Source organism: Diplotaxodon limnothrissa, linkage group LG19 (genome assembly GCF_057381915.1).
Source record: "Diplotaxodon limnothrissa isolate DT_005_m linkage group LG19, D_limnothrissa_male_GT1.1, whole genome shotgun sequence".
Lineage (NCBI taxonomy): Eukaryota > Metazoa > Chordata > Actinopteri > Cichliformes > Cichlidae > Diplotaxodon > Diplotaxodon limnothrissa.
The window spans coordinates 20138556-20159319 of record NC_140614.1 but is presented as its reverse complement, the minus strand read 5'-3'; the positions used below and the strand labels follow the sequence as shown (position 1 = coordinate 20159319).

The window sequence follows — 20764 nt, the reverse complement described above, 5'->3', positions numbered from 1 at the left end:
AGAGAGGCAGGAAACATGCAATTTGCCCTGGAAAAAACAAAACAAACAAACAGCCTCTCCACATGCAACAAAGGAAACATTTTAGCTCAGTTAAGCAATTAAGCAATGAGATAGCAGAGGGAAATGATAAGGTTGGCGCTTGAAGTGATGGACATCTGATAAAAAGTGTTTTTCCTAAAGAGGCTTTCTTCATGTCCGCATTCTTCCTGTCACTATATGCGCATTTTGGATTGTGAATGTCCAGTTTTAACAATAACTGGAACAACAAGTCATACATTTGGTGAATATTTTTTCAATAATCACTATTTGGACCAGTGGAAAACATATTAAACTTACTGTTATAGAGGACTAAGAAAAACAATGCATATCTAAAGATGAGCCAGTAAATGTTTTTGCATTTTGCCAGGAAAAAAACTTTGTAAAAGTCTGTCTGTAAAACTGTCAAAGTACCCAACACTGAAGTACGAGCAGTGCAGAAGCACCACAAACTGATTTATGTACTAGGAAATTTTAGGAAATGCTGCAAGGCAACAAAAATGATGTCTACTGAGTGTCAGCTGGCAGTGTTTTGCTTAGTCTTTTCCCCTCTTCCTTAGAGCTCTGTTCTGCTTGTGTTAACCCATTTGTTGTGCGCCTAATCAATTACTGTTTCTCTCTCACTCTTGGCTTGTTTTTGAAAAAGTTTGCTGCATGTGCAGTCATCTTTATTAGTCACAGTGACTAACTCTGGATGCCCTTTAATTCTTCTTTTTTTTCCAGGGAATAACGAGGATGCTCCTGCCTTTGGCAATCCTACAGCTGCTCCTGACTCCAGCTCTCATGGTAATTTCCCAGCTAATACAGAAAAACACTGAGAAAAAAAAGTAATTTTGTCAAATTCTGATGTCTAATTTTGCACCCAGGGGCCCAGTGTGGATTACTGGGACTCATGGGGTCCATATGGAGAATGCAGTCGGACTTGTGGCGGGGGTGTGACTGTGAGAACTAGGCGCTGTATTACTCACAGGTAAGTCTTCTGCACATTAACTTTATCCATTTTAATGCATCTTGATGTACATAAATACATGTATAAACTTATAACACACACACACACAGAGTTTTTTCCTGTTTGAATAAAGCTAATTGTGAGGTTCACGGGCACAGACTGTGTATTTTTATTGTGAAAGAATGCCTTGAAGTCACGAGGATGTCGGCTTGTCTTACTTCCAAAAACACACTGCAGGGAGGGGCCCTTTAATATTAAAAGGACGTCTCTGTGTTGTGTGTTGTCGGTTGTCTGCTGAAGAGGATCAGGTGGGAAGTGAACGTTTCGAGCTGCCATTTTTCTGCTTCAGTAGTGGTTTTAAAAGTCAACATTACATTTTAGGTTTCCTTTGCGGCACACGTGTTGTTACATTTAAGTAACACGTACAGTTTTTCTTTCGTTTTGGATTGGTTTTTAAAGCTTCTCCTCTCACATGTGACTAATATGTAAGCACGCGCCCAGCTTTTCCCGTAAATGTTGCAGTATTGCTGGGGGCCGTCTGGCATATTGCCATTTGGAAGAAGTACTCAGATCTTTTACAGAGATACAAATATGAGAAAATTGAAGTAAAGATACTATATTACACATAAAACTAGCATTCAAAATTCTACCTGGATATTGGGATTAAACTGGATGGATGGATAGCTGTAGATTTTATTGTTAACTTACTGGCTGAAGGATTTCAGGTGTGTGACAGACTGCTGTGGCAGCACTGACGGATCATTTCATTTTGAGACAAAGAAGTGAATGCTAGGTGAACTGGCGAGAGTAAATAAGCTATAGTTGAGAATGTAGGCAGGAATGATTGTCTGTCTCTCTGTGTTAGCCTTAGATTGGCAACCTGTCCAGGGTACACCCCCGCCTCTCTCCCCTGTGTCACTTCCCCGCTTTGTTTCCTGCATTTCCGCTCGTTTTCTCCAGTGTACCTTACAAAAATAGAGAAAAAAGTCAATCTTAATATAGCCACGCTATAAATAAAACTATCAAAGAGGCTTAAAACAAAAGTCTTCCTGTAAAGTAGACGACGGAGTATCTCAGCGGCCTATAATTTAGCTTAATATACTGAATACCTTTCTAAAAACAACAAGTCTTATTTTCTTTTGCGCAGAAATATTCCCACTAGACAGAACAAGTCTGTGAGGAGCTGTTTTTAACAGGTCTAAGTACTTTGTTTTACTTCATGTGTCATATCTTGTTGCATTTACCTGACCACAAGCTGTTAGATATGTTGTTTTTATCATACAGTGTTGATATAGCTGTTTGTGCAGCTTCTACATCTCTGTAGAAGCTTGATGGCAGTGTTTTGATGTCTGATGTCTCTTGATGCTTGTTTTCAACATGTTCGTGCAGTCAGCCAGTGAGTCAGAGCCTTATAGTGAGTCTGTAGCCCTTCTTTAGGAAAATGATGAATAATAGGGAAGAGGTCCTACCCATTGCCAGTCAGATGAACTCTGTCATATCTTGTCTGCCAGGCTTGCTGAATCACTCCTTTAAACACAGTGATTTGACAGCTCCCTCTGTGCTTTACAGGAACTCCCACGTCTCACCATACATTCATTTTAGTAAAAAAAAAAAAAAGTACACACATTCATAAGAAAAACAAGCATGATTGGGGTTGTCATTTTGTCAGTCGGGGCTATAATCAGTTTCAATTATGTGCAATCAATAATTTTGCATGAATAACTGCCACTTTTCCACATTTCTGTTTTGTATCATTTTAAACTGAAAGTAGTGTTTAATGCTGCCAATGTGCTGTTTTCCATTATTAAGTGAAAAGCCGTTGTTTTGACATGTTTTAGTTTCAGTTCAGGTGTGCTGACAGGAGCATGTCTTGTTTTACGGCTTAAGGCCAGGTACTTTTGAAGATGACTAAATCATGAATTATCAGCAGTGCTGGAATGGTGAGTGGCGAAACAGTCTGCTATCTCGCAGTTTACTGGCATGTGCACGGATGTCTGTGCAAAACTAGGGCTTAGCAATGTTGATGTTGAGGCTTCTGCTGTGCTGAGAGGTCATTTTTTTAACAGGTACAGATTAAAGAGGAATGTTGTTTAATGTCAGAGCTGAAACTTGTTATTTCTGTTTGTGCAGACAGTCTCTGCTGTATTTGCATACATTCATTGCACCTACTCATTAACTGTTTTTGTCTCGCAATGAGAAGCTGTCAAGTTTTTATGAAACTTTACTTGGGAAAGATGTGAGAAAGTTTGATGGGAAGTTAAGGGCAATGACTTTATACTGGATCGTCAGCCCATTTTCAATTCAATCCAATTTTATTTATATAGCGCCAAATCACAACAACAGTTGACTCAAGGCACTTTATATTGTAAGGCAGACCCTACAGTAATACATACAGAGAAATACCCAACAATCATATGACCCCCTATGAGCAAGCACTTTGGCGACAGTGGGAAGGAAAAACTCCCTTTTAATAGGAAGAAACCTCCAGCAGAACCAGGCTCAGGGAGGGGCGGTTGGGGTGAGAGAAGGAAGACAGGATTATTTGTGAACATCTTCTTTTAACAGAAAGTCTGTGATACAAATTTAAATGAAGTGGTCATTAAGAAACACAGAGCATCTAAAGCAGGGGTGCCCAATCCCGGTCCTCGAGAGCTACCGTCCTGCAGCTTTTAGATGCATCCTTGTTCCCACACACCCGAATCAAATGAATGGCTTGTTATCAGGCTGAAGAGGTAATCAAACCATTTGATTCAGCTGTGTTGGAGTAGGGATGCATCTAAAAGCTGCAGGATAGTAGCTCTCGAGGACTGGGATTGGGCAGCCCTGATGCAACCCTAGATGCTTTAGATTCTAAAGCATCTAAAGAAATGTATCTATGATGTTGTGGAGTGTTTTTAAAGCATAAGGAGTAGTAGAAGCAAGGATAAAAGTCAGTCAGGAGGTCTTAGTCTCTTCTACTCTTGTGGAAATTGCTCTCACTATATCGGGCAGATCAGGGTTCATTCATAAAAGTATTACATGAAATGTCATGTTCATGTTTTATTTTATTTGCACTCAGGGAGGATGGAGGGCACAACTGTGTGGGACCAGACAAGTCATATCGGTCCTGCAACATCCAGGTGATCACATGTGAAACTAATTTGGTTTTAATGGTCAACCTTTTATTTTCATGTATACTTTTATATTTAGACCTCTAAATTTTTTTTATATATCAAAGGACTTTTTTTTAAACACGATAACTTGATAGCAATAATCACTATGATGCACTAAAACCTAAGGCAAATCAAAGTACAAAAGTGTGTTTCTTCCTTAAAGAAGACATTGTAAATATATTTTTTGAATTTGTATTAATTCAAAATACAATACAGTAGTTATTTTAGGATTACTGACCTTTGACCTTTGCTGCATCTCCTTATTCAACTCAGGACTGTCCAGAGGGATCCAGAGATTTCCGCGAAGAGCAGTGCTCCCAGTTTGATGGGACAGATTTCCACGGGAAACGCTACAAATGGCTTCCATATTACGGAGGTCAGAAACAAAAACAAAGCTGAGAGTTTGCTTTGACAGGCCATATTATGTATACTATTGACTGAATTTTCTTGTGACATTTGCCAAGCACCGGCTATTTGTGAGCATTTGTATTTCTAAGTTCTTTAAATTGTTAAAATTAGCCTTATTTCTGTGATAGCTGAGAACCCCTGTGAGCTGAACTGCATGCCAAGAGGGGAAAACTTTTTCTACCGCCACCGCAGAGCCGTGATTGATGGTACGCCCTGTCACCCAGGGCGGACGGATATCTGTGTGGATGGAGTGTGCAGGGTAGGATGCCCCGCCAAATATTGCGCACACACTTGCACACACACAAAGAAATTAATATCTGACAGGTGACGAAAACAGAGAGGGTAGGAAGGAGGTTTGTGACATCTAAATGTAATTCTATGTTTTCCAACTTGTCCTGAAAATGTCCTGAAACCGTAACTTTTTATTACTCCATACTTCTTGAGAAAGAGTATTAATAATTCTAATAATAAGTATTCTTTTCTGTCTGTTATAGGTTATGTAACGGGAAATTTATTGTATTATTTTAAGTGGTAAACTTTCCAAATATGAGTGTACTGTAAGTTCTTTAGTCTCAACATGCTCCTGTTGGCTTCTCCTCAGCACTTACCCCCAGGGCAATCCCTGCTGACATTTTTACCCCGGTTATACCTGACACGAACGTGTGATTTGTATCTGGGGTTTCTATGTGGACAAGAAAACACGTGTTAAAGCAATTTATAATTGCACATAACACAGTTATATGCAGTAGTAATAGCTACATGCAGTGGTTAACGCACAAAAACACACAAAAGATCCCTGGTTTGAGAGCCAGCCTCAATGGGGAGCAAGCTAGTCTACTCCTAGTGTTGGCCCAAGCCTGGATAAATGGGAGGGTGGTGTCAAATAAAATATGAAAATCCATCCGCTGTAGTGACCTCTTGGGAAACAAGGAGACAGCTAAAAGTACTCCTTGAACTAATGTACTAAATGTAATGTACTAAAAGTACATTACCTTATACTTGCATGCAGAATACGTAGTGTCCAGCAGAGGTCAAAATCTATTTGGGAAAACATGATTGATAAAAATATATTGGTTGCAATTTAATAAATGTGTGCATGAACATTTCAATGATAAAGTTAACTAAGTTGCAAGGCACATATTTTGTAGTTCTGCTCTCTGCCCTGCAGGTGGCAGCTCAAATACCATACAGTATGTATAACATATGCAATTTGGTGTTTACCACACACTAAAGGAATGTGAAGAGCTGTAGAGGTCTTATTTAAAAAATGCAACACATAGCCTGATATGAGTTGCCAGTTAGGTCTAATGATTTGATTAGTCTGCCCATCCATGATTTGGGGTTTGCTTATGCAGCATCACTTCGTTAATCAGACAGGACACAATCAGTGGAGCTGAGCAGCAGGATGAAAGATTAGCTTCAGTCTGTATAACATCAAACACTTCTGCTCTTGTTCTTTTCTCATGCAATTATTGCTGCAACTTTTTCCTCATGAGTAAACCTTGTCAATTTAACCTCTGACTTCATGTCTCTATCACCTTCCCTGAAGGGAACAGCTGTCCCAAATCCACTCTTTTCTCGGGTCTTTATTTATTTATTTTCAATTATTTCACCTCCAACCATGTTTTTCTTCAAACTACACGTTTCACAGAAATAATGTTTTAGCACATATATTCTCGGGAGATGATTTCTAATCTCTCTCTATTATAGTGGAGTCGTGACTTTGACAGTTGTCATACAAAGACAGGAATTTTACAAGATGAACACATCTGATTTTTATTAAGATCAAGATTTAAAGTTTTTAAATGATGTTATTTGTGCTTGTTTATATCTGCAGAAGACAACCTAAATGACACAGAATACAGGTTGAGGTGAACTGTGGTTTTCATCTTCTTTTTTGATCATTTTTTCCCAACTTTTCCTTTCATCAGCGTATGGGCTGCGACAACATGCTGGAGTCTCCTCAGCAGGAGGACCCCTGTCTGCAGTGCGGGGGTAACGGCCAGTCCTGCTACCGTGTCAAGAACAGCTTCACTGCCCGCGACCTGCCAACCGGTATGATTCATATTATAATTTGGTCACGCTTACTCCCAAATGATATGCCAAATGATATATGTACCCAACATGTACCTGATAAATGTCATAAATCATCATCATCTAAATATGTGTCATTTAAATCCTCTCCTGAAGTTTAAACCCCAGTTTCTTCTTTTTTGCCACTTTTATTTCAGGCTACAACCAGATGTTCATCATCCCCGTTGGAGCCACCACCATCAGCATCAGAGAGACACATGCCACACGTAACTACCTCGGTAAGTGTGTGTCAGACCTTTTAGAAAACACACTACAAGATAATCAAAATAATTGACATTTACAACTTCTTTACAGCTATCAAGAATCTACGTGGAGAGTACTATCTCAATGGCCACTGGGTAATTGAGTTTTCCAGAGCCACACCTATTGGCGGCACCATGCTGTACTACCAGAGAGGAGCTGAGGGCGACAGTGTCCCTGAAACCATCATCGGCCGTGGCCCCACCACTGAACCACTTGTTGTTGAGGTAAAAAACAAATGACCATTCATGATCAAATAGACTTCACAGGGTTATAAATATGAAATTGTAGAATGCACTCCACACACACAATGGTTGTGCTCACAGGTGTCAAGTTTGTTTTGGTTCTTATACAACGACCCACGGTCTGGTCTGCACTGGTCTCAGCTTTCCATCCTCCCCTCTCTCGTCTCCTCCCTCACTAAAAGGGGGAAAAAGACTGTCATCAGTCCAAATGCCACCAGCTGTGTTCTCACCTGCCTCGCTGGCACCGCCCCGTTGAGCTCCCTCCCCTGCAGCTGAGCCAGGGACCACACCTCCGCCACAGAAATATATGAGAAACATTTCCAGAAAAGAGAAACATTTAGTTTCTTCATGCCATAAGTGTTTGTTTAAAATTGTAAACTTAAGGTAGCGTTTTGGATGTGTGGATAAAAGTAGGAGTTAAAATTAACCCTGTCCCCTCAGCTGATCAGCCAGGAGCCCAATCAGGGAGTGGAATATGAATACTACCTTCCAAATGGACGCTCCAGAGAGGGCTACTACTGGAGCTATGGATCCTGGTCTGCTTGCAGCAAAGAGTGTGGATCAGGTTAGACTGCAACTTTTATTTGTTGCCAGCATAATTTAATTTAAAATGTTTTAAACATCCTTGTTTTTGGACAGTATAATAGCTCCATACCTTCCTTTATCAGGCTACCAGTCTCGTTTGGTCTTCTGTTCAATCGACAATGAGGCCTATCCTGACTATCTCTGTGCTTCTCTGCCGAGGCCACAGAGCAACCGTACATGCAACCCTCAACCATGCCCACAAATCCGCAGGTAAGTAATGCTTAAACTTCTCAAATGAAATGTGTTATTTCAGTAAATGCAAGCTAAATTTTAGACGTTTCCAGAGTTTACTTTGCTCCACTCTGAATGAATGAATTTAAAGAGTACCATAAATAACTCCCAGAGCAGTATTTTGACTGTTGTTGGTATGTTATGCCTGTCTGAAAGGATGGCGTACCTGTATCCACCACAGTTGTTGAGATCCTCAAAGAGGCCTAGAGCCTCTGTGTTCAGGTAACCCATGTTCAGCGCTCGTAGAGGAGTTTTAGGTGTCTGCAAACACCGGGGGAAGATCTAAATAATTAAACACTTTCACTTATTTCCTTGAAAAGATTCTTTTATTAGCTCTCTTAGATCATTTCCATACTTTCTGTCAAACAAACACTTTTACAACGAATCATTTTTGGCTACTTGTCCCTAAAATTGGGCTGAAAATATCAAAAATGACCAGAAATGTTGATTGAAAGCGCGATCTCTCCCCCTTTAGAAGTGTTTGACTCTAGTCAAGTCCGTCTTTAGTGCCAAGTCTGTTCTGTCCATGTGAGATAAGGATGAAGGCATGGGGCAACTGTCAAGCTCAGAGATCTCTTTTCAACCTTTTAATGACCCTCATTTACCTTAGACAACATCCAGCACTTTGTAAAGTGAGTGATGGATGATTGGATGTAGCATTTTCCCCCCCAAAGAGCCAACTCTTCTTCTTCTTTAACCTTTAAGCTGTGGCACCTGTGTCTGATTCCTGAGCTGGGCTGCTGCCTGATCTCTTCAGCAAACTGTAAAGCTCTCTGTTCCTGTGCAATATTGTAGCCAATGTGTTGTGAGGCGCTTAGAGGTTAAAGATCGTCATGCCGTGGGTGTTGGGGATTGTGTACTTTTCAGGCTGGGACACGGCAGTAGTGCTAAGTAGTAAATAGTCGCTTTAGTCTATGACTTTCTGGTATTTCCTGCTTTCTTTTCTTTCATGCTGCTGCAGCTTAGAAACCTGAGATGTTTATGTAGCTCAAGTGACTCTAACTGCACCCTCAGTATCCATTAAAGTTAACACCTAAAGCCAGAATCAGTAGATGCTTAATTTGCGGAGATGCGAGGAATTAAATGCCGTTTATTGCTGCTTTCACTTCTGCCTATGCTTCTAGCAGCCCCATTAGTGCCGGTTCTAAGCTATTATAGTGAGAAAAACACTGTCTGAGGTTCATCTGGGATCAGCTGGTGTCTCGATGTCTGTCTCTAAAAGTGTTGTTATCAGTGTGTATGTGTCCAGGGGTTTAGTAGTTTTTCTAGCTGCATGTGAGGGGCTTTGTTCAAACAGCAGCGCAGCCTTTTAAAGGCATCCGGAGGTTTCATTCCAAACAGCGATTTGCATCAAATATGAAATAATTATTGAATTTGTCAGTCAAAAAAAAAAAATGCTGATATGTTAACACAAATAGGTTTAGCATGTAGGTCATAGGTCAAGTTATTCTGCTCATTTAAAAAAAAAAAAGTAAAATAAATGTCTTTGTATTTCTCACTGCTGAAAATTATAACGCTTCTTTCCCGTATTAGTTTATCCATGCATCCAGCCAAAAATAACATTTAAAATATATACATAATCTACTAAAGATTTTATGGAAGACTATGTCCCAGGTCAGGTACTGACGAAGAAATGTTTATGTTATAGTTAAAGTAAAATGTAAAAAACCGGCTCTGAAGAGCAGTGAAGTCAAACTGGACAGTATTTGTTCAACTCATTTGTTTTTCCTGATTTTGGAACGAAACTCTTCCCATCACTCCTCTTGGCTGAAGCTGCGTATGCTGTATGGTCAGCTGTACAGTGTCTATATCAGCAGCAAAGAGACTGACTCCTGTTTCTTGTCTTTTGGTGGTTTTCTCAGCTGGCAAACTGGGGAGTGGAACGCCTGCTCAGTTACCTGTGGTGGAGGCTCTCAGGTGCGCAGTGTGCAGTGTGTTTCCAATGATGTCTCGGGACCCCGCGTGGTGGAGGATGCCATTTGTGCCGCTTACGCTGACGCTCCTCCTCCTCTGCAGACCTGCAACATGCAGAAATGTGCTGAGTACCATGTGACTGGATGGAGTGCGGTGAGCAAACTGTAGAACTCTATTTAAATCCTGGTAAAAGACTTTACAAATAAGTTAAATAAAGAAAAAATACAACCAGCACACAGTAAAAATGTGGGCTCTCTCTTCTACATGTTATGTAGAAGAGATGGAAAAGATATCAAGAAAGTAGAACTTTAAGAGCATTCACATTTATCAAGAGAATTTCTGACAGTTTCTGGCTATTGTGTCGATTACTTTGGAAAAAATAGGCTGCATACTTAAAAGCCTCTGGCCTCTGACTCTGGGAACAAATGTAATATATTGTGAGAGTGAAGATGGTATTAATTGCAGTCCCTAAACCAGCCTAAACATTTATCCATAAATAATATGTTAATCCAACTAACTACAAGGCAGAGAAGCTGTTTTTTGCTTTACTGAGCTATAATAAACACTGGTATCTAATCTACACTCTGTTAGAGTAATTTGTTTCTAGAAAAAAGTGGCTTACCTCAACTCAGTTCACTTCAGTTTTTTAATATAGCACCAAATCACCAAAACACAGACCTCAAAGCACTCTCTACTGTAAGATGCCATAGTATTCTGGAAACAGCCCTCTATGAGCAAACCTTGGCGATGGTGGGAAGCAAATACTCCCTCTTCACAGGAAGAAACCTCAGATCAGATCGAAAGTCCTAAATGTAAAATTACATGATAAGCACATTTGACTATAAGGTTAAAATGCCACACAAACATGTAAGGTTGGGTTATATTTAAAAATTTTCATCTTTCTTGGGTCTTTATAAAAAAGTGTAATCGATGCACTTGATATATAATCCTTGTGTTTGCAGTGCTCAGTGACCTGTGGTTCAGGTCAGCAGACCAGAGAAGTGACCTGTATGGGTTCAGATGGTACGAGGCTGGATGAAACATCTTGCAGTGCTTTGCTACGCCCGGCCGCTGTCCAACGATGTGAGATGGCCCCCTGCCCCCAACAGATCAGCTGGCACGTAGGAGATTGGGGACTGGTAAACCTGATGCACACATGCAACCAAACAAGGACTCATAAATGTAGTTATAGCAGCTGTATGGGTGAAAAACTCTCTCCATTTTCCTGCAGTGCTCTAAGAGTTGTGGATCTGGCTCACGAGAGCGCCAGGTGATCTGCTCTGATCAGGAGAGGAACCTGTACCCTGTGGACCAGTGTAACACCCAGCCCAAACCACTCACAGTGGAGCGCTGCAACACCCAGCCCTGTTACAGCCCACAGGGTGAGCAAATGCTAACTAAGCAAATAAACAATGCACCTGTTTTTATTTTATTTCTCAAGTTAAGTTGTTAAATTTCCATTTACTTAATAGACTGCAATCTAAAAATACAATGTGCAAAATTAAATTTAACATTTTGTGACTGCTGCCAGTCTTCAGTTAAGTTGCATGCTTACACTGTTCTGCGTTTGTTTTATCCACACTTTGTGCAGTCGTCCCCAGCATTCAGGACCCACGGGGACATGACAGCACTCAGATTGGCTTCCAGCCTTATGTGCCAGATCACGCAACAGGTTAGACTCTACCTCTCAAAGGCATCTCATAATCACATCAGCATTGAAAATAAGCTAGTACGTAAGCATTTTTAGCTACGTAGTTACTCAGAAAGTAAACAAAAAACCACTGAAAAAGCTCAATGTGACATCACCAAGGTAACATCTTGTCAACCAGTTATTAACAATTAAAACTAACAAAACATACCATCTTCTTATTATGGTTGGAGCATTAAAAGCTAATTGTAGGTGTGATTGCCCTGCTGTTGCTCAGCATCCCCTCTTCTCTGCTGATATAACTTCTGTCACTTTGTCCCCAGCAACCCCTCCACCCCCCTTCATCCCCATTCAGCCTGTCCCAGCACTAATTATCTGGGCCTGATTGACATGTTTTTATGGTTCCATGGTCATTGTTGGCCTGATTAAAATATTTCTGAAGCACTGAAGTGTGCTAGTGCTGGCAGTGGCGTTTCTGGCATGTTCAGCATCATGTGCTATCCCAGTGGTCAGGAATTTTAAGTTTGACGTCTTGTGTGTTTATTTTCCTTCAGATTGTTACGTCAGATTGCTGATCATCATTTCTTTTATAATTTCCTCTGCTTTGTTAGCCCATAAACAAAAGGAGTATGGACTTTTTTTGTTTTTCTTCAGCATCCTGTACAGACTCACTGTGTGGTCTCAAACACAATGACAGACTCTATTGTTTATTCAACCGATGTGTGAACGTCCCTATTGCTTGTATGGTGTTGTCTTGTGAACCATGGTGAACTATGGGGTCTGTTTTGCATGTACAATGCGTGAATTCACCACTCACTTGGCTTTGCCTGTAGCCCGCAGGCCTGAGACAAGAGATCCAACCCAGACGAATACAGTCTACGACCCTCACAGCTCCGCCCCGGCTCTCCACTGCAGCCAGTCTTATTATGGCTGCTGCTCAGATGGGCATACTTCAGCCAGAGGCCCCCAGGGTCTGGGTTGCCCATCAGCTCCAGCTCCCTCTCCTGTCCCAACATCCTGCATTCAGACCAGGTATCCACCTGCACTCTGTTATTGCACTGCAGTTGAGGTCATATGCAGAGCCTTTTTTTTTTTTTTTTTTTTTTTTTTTTAAGGTCGCTGACTTGGTTACTAACCAGGGACTATGTGGCATTATACATGACCAGAAGCTCAAACTTTTAATACCAACTGTTCTTGCTCTCTTCCTGTTCTGTGTGTCAGTTATGGCTGCTGTGAAGATGGTGTGACGGCTGCTCAGGGCCCCAATAAGGAAGGCTGTGCGGCGTATGTGAACCCTGCACCAACTGTAAGCAAAAGCACACAAAAGTCTGAATGAATCAAACATTAGTCAAATGTCAGTCAAATTCTTTAAAGAATGAGAAAATATTGCCTTATTTCATGTGTTATGCCTTTTCAGGTTACACCTTCTCTCCCTACTGAGAATGCAGTAGAATGCCGCACCACCACCTATGGCTGCTGCTATGACCGCACCACACCTGCAGGAGGACCCAATGGGGAGGGCTGCCCCAATCCTCCTAATTATAGTAAGTTTTCTAAACTCAATGAAGAGAAATCTTTTTTTATTTTTATATTATTTCCAGTTAAGATATAATTTTGTGCTGTTGGTTACTGAGATGCTCCAATTTAGAGGTCACTCTAACAGTCGCTTTTATCCAGTTGATCTAGATCACCTGCATCTCATGGGCATGATTGATATATTGGCCATGATGGTGTTGTAGCAATTGGCAGTCATAATATGAGAAGAAATAATCAGACAGAGAAACAAAAAATGGTATGCAGCAGAGGACACTTACTGAGTACAAAACATGGGAGTTGTTTTTCATGTTTACTCCTCAGGCCCCATAGTGCTGTAGTAAGAAAACTGACTATAAACAAATATGTGACTGCAGTAAACTGTAACATTTTAGTAGTAATACTGAACACAAACATTCAAATTATACTTGATAAAAATACTATAATATTGTTTTTCCTCTGTATTTGCACAATACATCTATGCAAGACAGCCCTGTTTGAGAAAATGCTTGACAATGACAAACAGCTGATCTGCATTGTGTTGTCTTTGTGCAGTTGAGCGATCAATCTGCTCCCTGCCCCGTGCTGCTGGCTCCTGCAGCAGTTGGGTGTCCCGGTACCATTTCGATGTCATCTCCTCTAAATGTGTGCACTTCTGGTATGGAGGATGCCACGGCAACAGCAATAACTTCATGACCCTAGCAGAGTGCAAACGGACATGTCCACGACCTGCACCCAGCTGGCAGGCCCCGCAGCCTGCAGCTCCCTCTGGAGAGTCTACAAGAACCGCAGCTGGAGAACACAGCACGACTGAAGCAGAGACCTCAGCTGGAAGAGGATCTACAACGGATGGGCGGTCACGCAACATGGGGAGGATTTTCATAGTCCAGCGTGGCTCGACCAGCAGCACCAGCAGACAGGCTACAAGCGCAGCCACTAATGCCCACAGAGGTAGAGTCTACCTGCGGGTACGCCGGCCTTCACATGGCACAGCTGCACAGCACACCGGCCCAGCTGCGAGGTAAGACCCCAAAGACCCAGGGAGAGCAGTGAAAAGCTAACCCTACCCGATCCAACCCCACTACTACCACTACTGGCCTCGTAATGCTATTCAGAGCCTTCTAATTCATGCTGAAGGAGCCCCAGTTCACTCTACCCTGCAGGGCCAAAGAGTGGGCTATAGGAGATGGAAACGCAATCAAAAGACAAATCATGTGCCTCATTCACCCATCCTGGAAATATGACGGTGGAGCTGAAGCAACCAAAAATCATATATAAGCAAATTATATTTTATGCAATCCAAATTTTTTTTAAAACTTTCTTTAGTAAAGTCTATCAGGGAACAAAACAGAGAACATAGCTTACTTAGTCTTACCCTCCATGTGGTTAAGCTCTCTTTCTGACACAGCAGATGGAGGGTGTGTCATTTGCCTGTAACATCTGGTGTAACAAAGCACACCTCTGACCACACCCAACCTCACCCACAAGTAAATCAGGCTGTGTGCTTTCCAGCCTGGTGTTGAGTTTCAACAACCTTTCCCATTTTTCCTGGATTTTGTTCAACAAAATACTTAATGTACTGTGCTTCTGTGTAACATGCCATCTTTGTAGACTCTTTCGATGCTCATATAATCTAAACTCTTGCTTTAAAATGAAGCCACAGCTCTTTCCAGCTCCACAGACCTTCACTCTCACACCTGCTTATGTCGCAACACCTCATTTCTTCCTTTAACCTCAACCAAATCAAGAAGAAGTCACCAGACCTCACACACCTTATATGGACATCAACGCTGTTTAATGCTTCTGGGACTCACTGCTCTCTGTCAGTCATTATTGTTGGTGCTTATTTGTGCATGCTACCTCTCTGTGTCAGTAACCACCATCACGTCTGTGCTTTGGTGTCTTCACCTAAATGTTATGAAATCAAACTAATAAAAATTCTGCTGTGATAATTCAGTCATCCTATGTGTGTGGTCCCTAAATCTCTCTTTCTTGTTTAGATGGTTTTAGATTTCTTTAGTGGTGTTTGGGTATTTTACATGAAAGGTGTCCTTGTCTCTTTTGTATGTTCGTAGTATTTTGTATTTGGGTTTTTTTGCACTTTTTGTCTCGTCACTTTTTGGGCTGCATGTGGATTTCTCTTCTCTGAGCTTTATCTGACAAACTCCTAAAGCCAGGTTGTGGGCGCTCTTTATGCTTGCTTTGGTAGCTGCTGATAAAAGTACCAACAGTGGAGCATAAAGTGACTTTTTTTTTTCTCTTCCAAATGTCTCTTCCTTTGTCCTTTTTCCTTTCACATTTCCTTTTTCCTGTTCTCTTCTCCTTTGTTTTCCTTCTGTTTCCTTTCCTTTTATCACTCCCTATTCTTCAGCTTGACTCTGGGGGGAGTAACGATTGATAAGACCGACCCATCCACAGTCGAGGCTTTAGTTGGCCAAACAGTTGTGCTGCCCTGCCGAGTCAGCCCTCCACCTTCCTCCACCGTTGTCGTGGAGTGGAGGAGGGATGGTATACCTCTATCAACTCACAGGTATGTAGAGAAACGTACTCGGTGACTTAATTTACATTAAAGTTGTTTTTCCTGTTGCTATTTTTATTTATATCTATATTTTTAATTACATTTAGGCATCACCAACAGCCCAATGGCTCTCTGTTAGTAGGTCCTGTCTCTAAGCTGGACTCTGGCTGGTTCCTGTGTGTGGCCACTCGAGAACGAGAGAGAGACCACCGCTACATTTACCTGGCTGTCTCAGGTAATTACATTTCAGCCACAACCTCTATGGTCAAAACAAGACTGGTAGGTTCACTTGCAGATAATTATATCTGAAGTTAAGTAAGTTAAGATACAAAGTAGTGGAAGAATTTGGAAAACATTACTATGACAGTCCAAACAAACTGATATATGGGACATGATCTGAATTACATATTCTTATAGTTGATGTCAACAGAGTGACTTTTGCTGACAAAGGGGAAATGGCATATTTTGGAAGAGGCTCAGAGTGATAAAGATCTTTTAATCGATCAATTCAAGCCTGGGAAAAGTAAAATCTACCTGAAGAAATGTTTCAAAATTCCTATAGAGGGGTCTCAGATGGTCTCAATTGAGAATCTGTGTGAAATTACATCCTATATATACTATAGAGTCTGTGTGAATGTAACATTTTGCTTCAATAAAAAGAGAAAAGTTGTAAAAATTTGCGCCTGATTGTAAAGGGGTCAGTTGGGAGGCTGATTTTTTTCATGGAATGACGTTCTCACACCCTGATATACAATCGGCTGGATTCGGTCAAACTGCTAATTTGACCGACTTTGACCCCAATTAGTCTGTCACATGAACATGTAGAAAGTTTGGGGTAAAGCTCTGATGTCATAGGTTGTGTCAGAACATGCTGATCTTGCAAAGTCACTTGGTGTTTATGCAATGACATTGTGCAAGTGCTCACTCTGTGTGTTGAATTGTTTGCGAGCATTCATATGTGCTTGTGTTTGTGTATTCGGCCACAGAGGGACCATCTTCTACCTCGCTTCCCAGAGACGGTCCATTTGCAAGGTGAGAAGAATATCTGTGGATCTGTGCACCTGAAGATGGTTATTTACGGTTTCTGGAGATATTAAGAGCTCAGGCACATGGAAACCTCAGTATTCTGATTTATTTCTAACAGTATAAATGAATCACTTCACATTGTCTTTGCTTCCCTGTAATTTCTGTCAGGTTCAGTATTGAGCGCTCAAGCTCAGCCCAGGTGGAAATGCGAGCAGGACAAACTGCCAGACTGCCCTGCACTGTTGTCCCCTCCTCAGCTCGGCAGTCTGTCAGCATTGGGTGGACTAAAGATGGACAGATAATCAGTGATCCCAGGTAATAATTGAAGACATTCAGAAATTTATGAACCCTTTATTAAAAACATTGCTAGCAGTGAAAGTTCTTTGATTTTTATCCATGGTTCTTACTATTAGTATTTTTATTTTTGAGATCTATTACCGCTGTGATGTCAGTTAGCATAGCTCAGTTATTTAGTCCACTTTATATATAAATCTGATTCAAGCTGAACTTTGGAGTCTAAAGAAAATAACCTGATCTGTCTTTATCCATTTGAGATTGTTTTATTATCCAAGAGATGCAGACACTGTTAAAGCCGGCTTGGTATAAATTGCCCCGGTTTGCCTGTTAGGGTCTCGGTACTTTATCATTTTAAACCATAAAGATGAGTCATTTACGAAGAAGTCGGTGTAAACTGAGGTCCTGTCTGATGGCTGTGCTGCAGGTTTACTCAGCATTCAGATGGCACCCTCATCATCAGCCCTCTGAAGTCTGATGACTCCGGTGTCTACACATGTACAGCCTCCAACCAGCAGCAGCTGGAGCAGCGACAGCTGCAGCTCAGAGTCCAGCGTGAGTTTTATTCATAGCCTCATCATTTTTTTTAAACATGTACTGTTTGGATGCTTGTGTGCAATAGATAGATAGCTTATCAAACTCAGAAGGGAAATTATGATTGTAAGACTGAAACCTGATGCTGCAGTTTCAGATAATCACCAGCAGAGATCAGTAAATGTCACTGACTGCCTGATTCTCTCTCTGCTTGCACTGTTCAAATACAATGAACAGCGCTGAAATAGTGTATGAGTGTGTGGTAATAGACATGAACTGTAGTAGAAATCTCATAGAAATATAGTAAAAACTAAATTATTATTATTTTATTATATAAAACCAAAGATATTTTAAATCTAACACGTACTGTAAACAGATTGTTTCCTTTCATTTCAATGCATTACTGACTGTATGGGAACACCAAATAAACACTAATCCAGTTCATATGATCCAGACCATGAACATATTATTTCTGAATTTACATTCCTAAGATTTTACAGCTGAGTTGATCACATGATAAATAAATCTATTTCTCTGTCAGACCAATAAACATGTGGAATAAGTGTTATGAGGAAGTAAGGCTGTGTAGTTTATTTAAAAACAACAATTATACATCAGATAGTAAACAAATATAAAACTGGAGTGTGATTATTATTGCTTATGAAACATTATTGTTAATATTTTGCCCAATTTTTTTTTTTTTTTTTTTTTTTGGGTCTTTCAGTTTACAATATGCATTGGGTGTAATAAGATAAAGCTAAGCAGTTTTTTCTGTTTAATTTAAGTAACTGTTGACCAATTTTATTTTGGGGTGTTTTTGTTATTGCCTTTTTATAAAAAAAACAAAACAAAAAACTTTACCCATAGGGCAAGACCCAGGATTAAACGGTAAAAACTTATTGTAAGAAAAAAGTGACATTAATGATCTTTTCTCTTGGTTTCTTTGTCCAGCTGATCTGAAAATCACAACAGCTCCCAATAACATCCAAGTGTCAGAAGGCAGCACGGGCATGCTTCCCTGTGTGGTGTCAGGAGACAACGTCAATATAGGCTGGTCAAGGTGAAAAATGACATTGTTATTACTTTATTAGACATCATTAAGAATAAGTGGAAGAGATGCATGAAACATCTGTTAAACTGTCTGATTTTTAGGTTATATAGCATTCAAAAAGAATCCCCAATAAAAGTAAAAATGACCCAAAAATACACCCTATAACTTTAACGACTTAAATGTTAAATAAGGTGATATTTGTCTACAAAAAAATATATAAATCCAGTTCTTGTTGTCATCAACACTGACATTATTTACTTATTATTACTTATTACTATTACTTACTTATTTATTTCATGGCCCTAAAATCCAGAAATAAAGCCATGAGTTGTATTTCTGTTACTTGCAGTTACAGAGCATGCATGCATTAATATACGCGTTAAAAAGAGTGAACTGATTTTTAATTTAAGTGCCTATTGAATGCATTTAAATAATGTACCTAAACCTTTCCTGTTGCTCTCTTTAAATACAGAAATGGTGTACCGGTGCGTCCAGATGGGCGCAACATCCTCTTGTCTTCTGACGGCAGCCTGATCCTTAATAATGTCAAGCCTTCTGATCAGGGCACGTACACCTGCAACGCTTACACCGGCATTTACTCTGTGAGCGCCACAGCTGAAGTAAAGGTCATTAAAGAAACACAGCAAGGTGAGAACGCTAAATCAGCTCAGACCTGTTATCTGCACTGCAGAGGGAAAGTAGAAAAACTGAACTTGGAACTGACTTATTTATTCGCCACGATGTCATCATGTATTTATTTATTTATTTATTTATTTTTAGCTTGAGTTTAAACAATGATTTTGCTTTAACCCTTTAAAGTCAAGTGTATCATATTTTATATGTGAGTGACTTTGAGTTCTTTAGATTTCTAAATCACCAGTGTGAGTTTTCCTCCTGAAAAAAACAACATAAACTGCACGGTACATTTTTAAGAAATCAATTGCAGAAAAATTACTGAATATTATCTACATTTTAACAGATTAAAATGATTTAAATTAATTTGATATATGCAAATTAATATTTAATAAATTTGTATTTCATCATAAGCACTCCATTTAAAAAAGAAATTGAATTTTCTGGCAAATATTTCATGGCTCAGGCTTTAAATTTTAATGTTGTGGGTTTTTTAATTTTTTTTTTTTTTTTTTTTTTAACCCTATCTACTGTGCCGTTGCAGGCGCTGACCTCCCGCCAGAATGTTTGGACCAGCCTGAGCTTGCAAACTGTGAGCTGATAGTTTACGCCCGACTTTGCTCCAACTCATACTACTCCAGTTTCTGCTGTGCCAGCTGCACCAGGCATTCGCAGAAGAAACGACAGGTTTGGTCGACCAGGTTAAAGCCACAGAGGGTGTAAAAACTATGTGATGTGTGGTGGTGGACACTGGGGTGGGATCTGAATTCCCATTTAGATTCTAAAAAACTCGAGCTGTCGACTACGAGCTGCTGCATTTGCCAAAAGGACTCAAAAAACCCTGAGCAGATTGTACAGAAATGTCTTTGAATATTGCAATCTTAAAAAAGGGACGGATCACTGTAGATGCACAGTAGTTAAAGCTACAAAGTAAGTGGTGTTCAGGGAATCTTATGGAACGATAAAAGATGGGCCTTAAAATAGAACGTAAACCTGTAAAGTCTGAATGTGATGAGACGATGAACTCGTTCTTACTCTGCCACACCTTTTAAAATGAGTTATGCTCTCACTTGATCTATATATTCTCTGTTTTTTGAGAATCGTGATGATAATAACTCTTATATATGTTATTAAAAAAGCTGAAATGACTTTTTTCATGCCAGTAAATCACTGATACAAGGCTGCACTCATTGCTGCTTCTGTATCATATAATGAAACTCTGCAAGACTTTTCCACTATTTTTTTATTTCTATGTAATTATTTGACAATAAAGGTCATATTTTGATAAAAACTTTGGTTGACTTCAATGACTGTACGTTATACACGTGTGCTGAATTGTTCCAGTTTCTACCACAAGGTGTCGCCCAAGATGAGAACCACAGTTTCTCATTCACTTGATGGAAACTGAATATGAACATAACTGAACCTTCACTGGAAAATAATTCAGTGACATCTCTAAATTTATTAGAGATGTTTTTCCACTGCATATTGCAGTATCTATTCCAACCGTCAAGTCAAGCAATGTCTAACAGTAAGAATAAACATTTGTAACATCTCTCAGCAATCAGCTTTTTTTGCTCTTGTGTTGTTTTCATAAACATAATTTAACCACTTACATTCTAGCTTTAAGATGGATTTGCTGGCTCTACAAACAAAACAATCTTTAGCTAACA

General features: G+C 40.1%; 1 protein-coding gene across 1 annotated transcript; it reads left to right on the top strand.

The window, feature by feature from the left end:
* Window positions 1-771: 771 nt before the first annotated feature.
* On the top strand, window positions 772-19814 carry paplna (papilin a, proteoglycan-like sulfated glycoprotein). Its single transcript, XM_085342838.1, has 27 exons — window positions 772-822; window positions 903-1006; window positions 4044-4104; window positions 4411-4513; window positions 4674-4804; window positions 6477-6600; window positions 6777-6857; window positions 6934-7106; window positions 7566-7689; window positions 7793-7919; window positions 8097-8162; window positions 9803-10007; window positions 10817-10993; window positions 11086-11236; window positions 11446-11526; window positions 12336-12534; window positions 12724-12808; window positions 12920-13046; window positions 13591-14056; window positions 15407-15565; window positions 15661-15788; window positions 16540-16585; window positions 16748-16894; window positions 17301-17428; window positions 18359-18467; window positions 18931-19106; window positions 19636-19814. The coding sequence occupies exons 1-27, from the start codon at window positions 772-774 to the stop codon at window positions 19812-19814; spliced, it is 3708 nt and encodes a 1235-aa protein (XP_085198964.1).
* The last annotated feature ends 950 nt before the right edge of the window (window positions 19815-20764 follow it).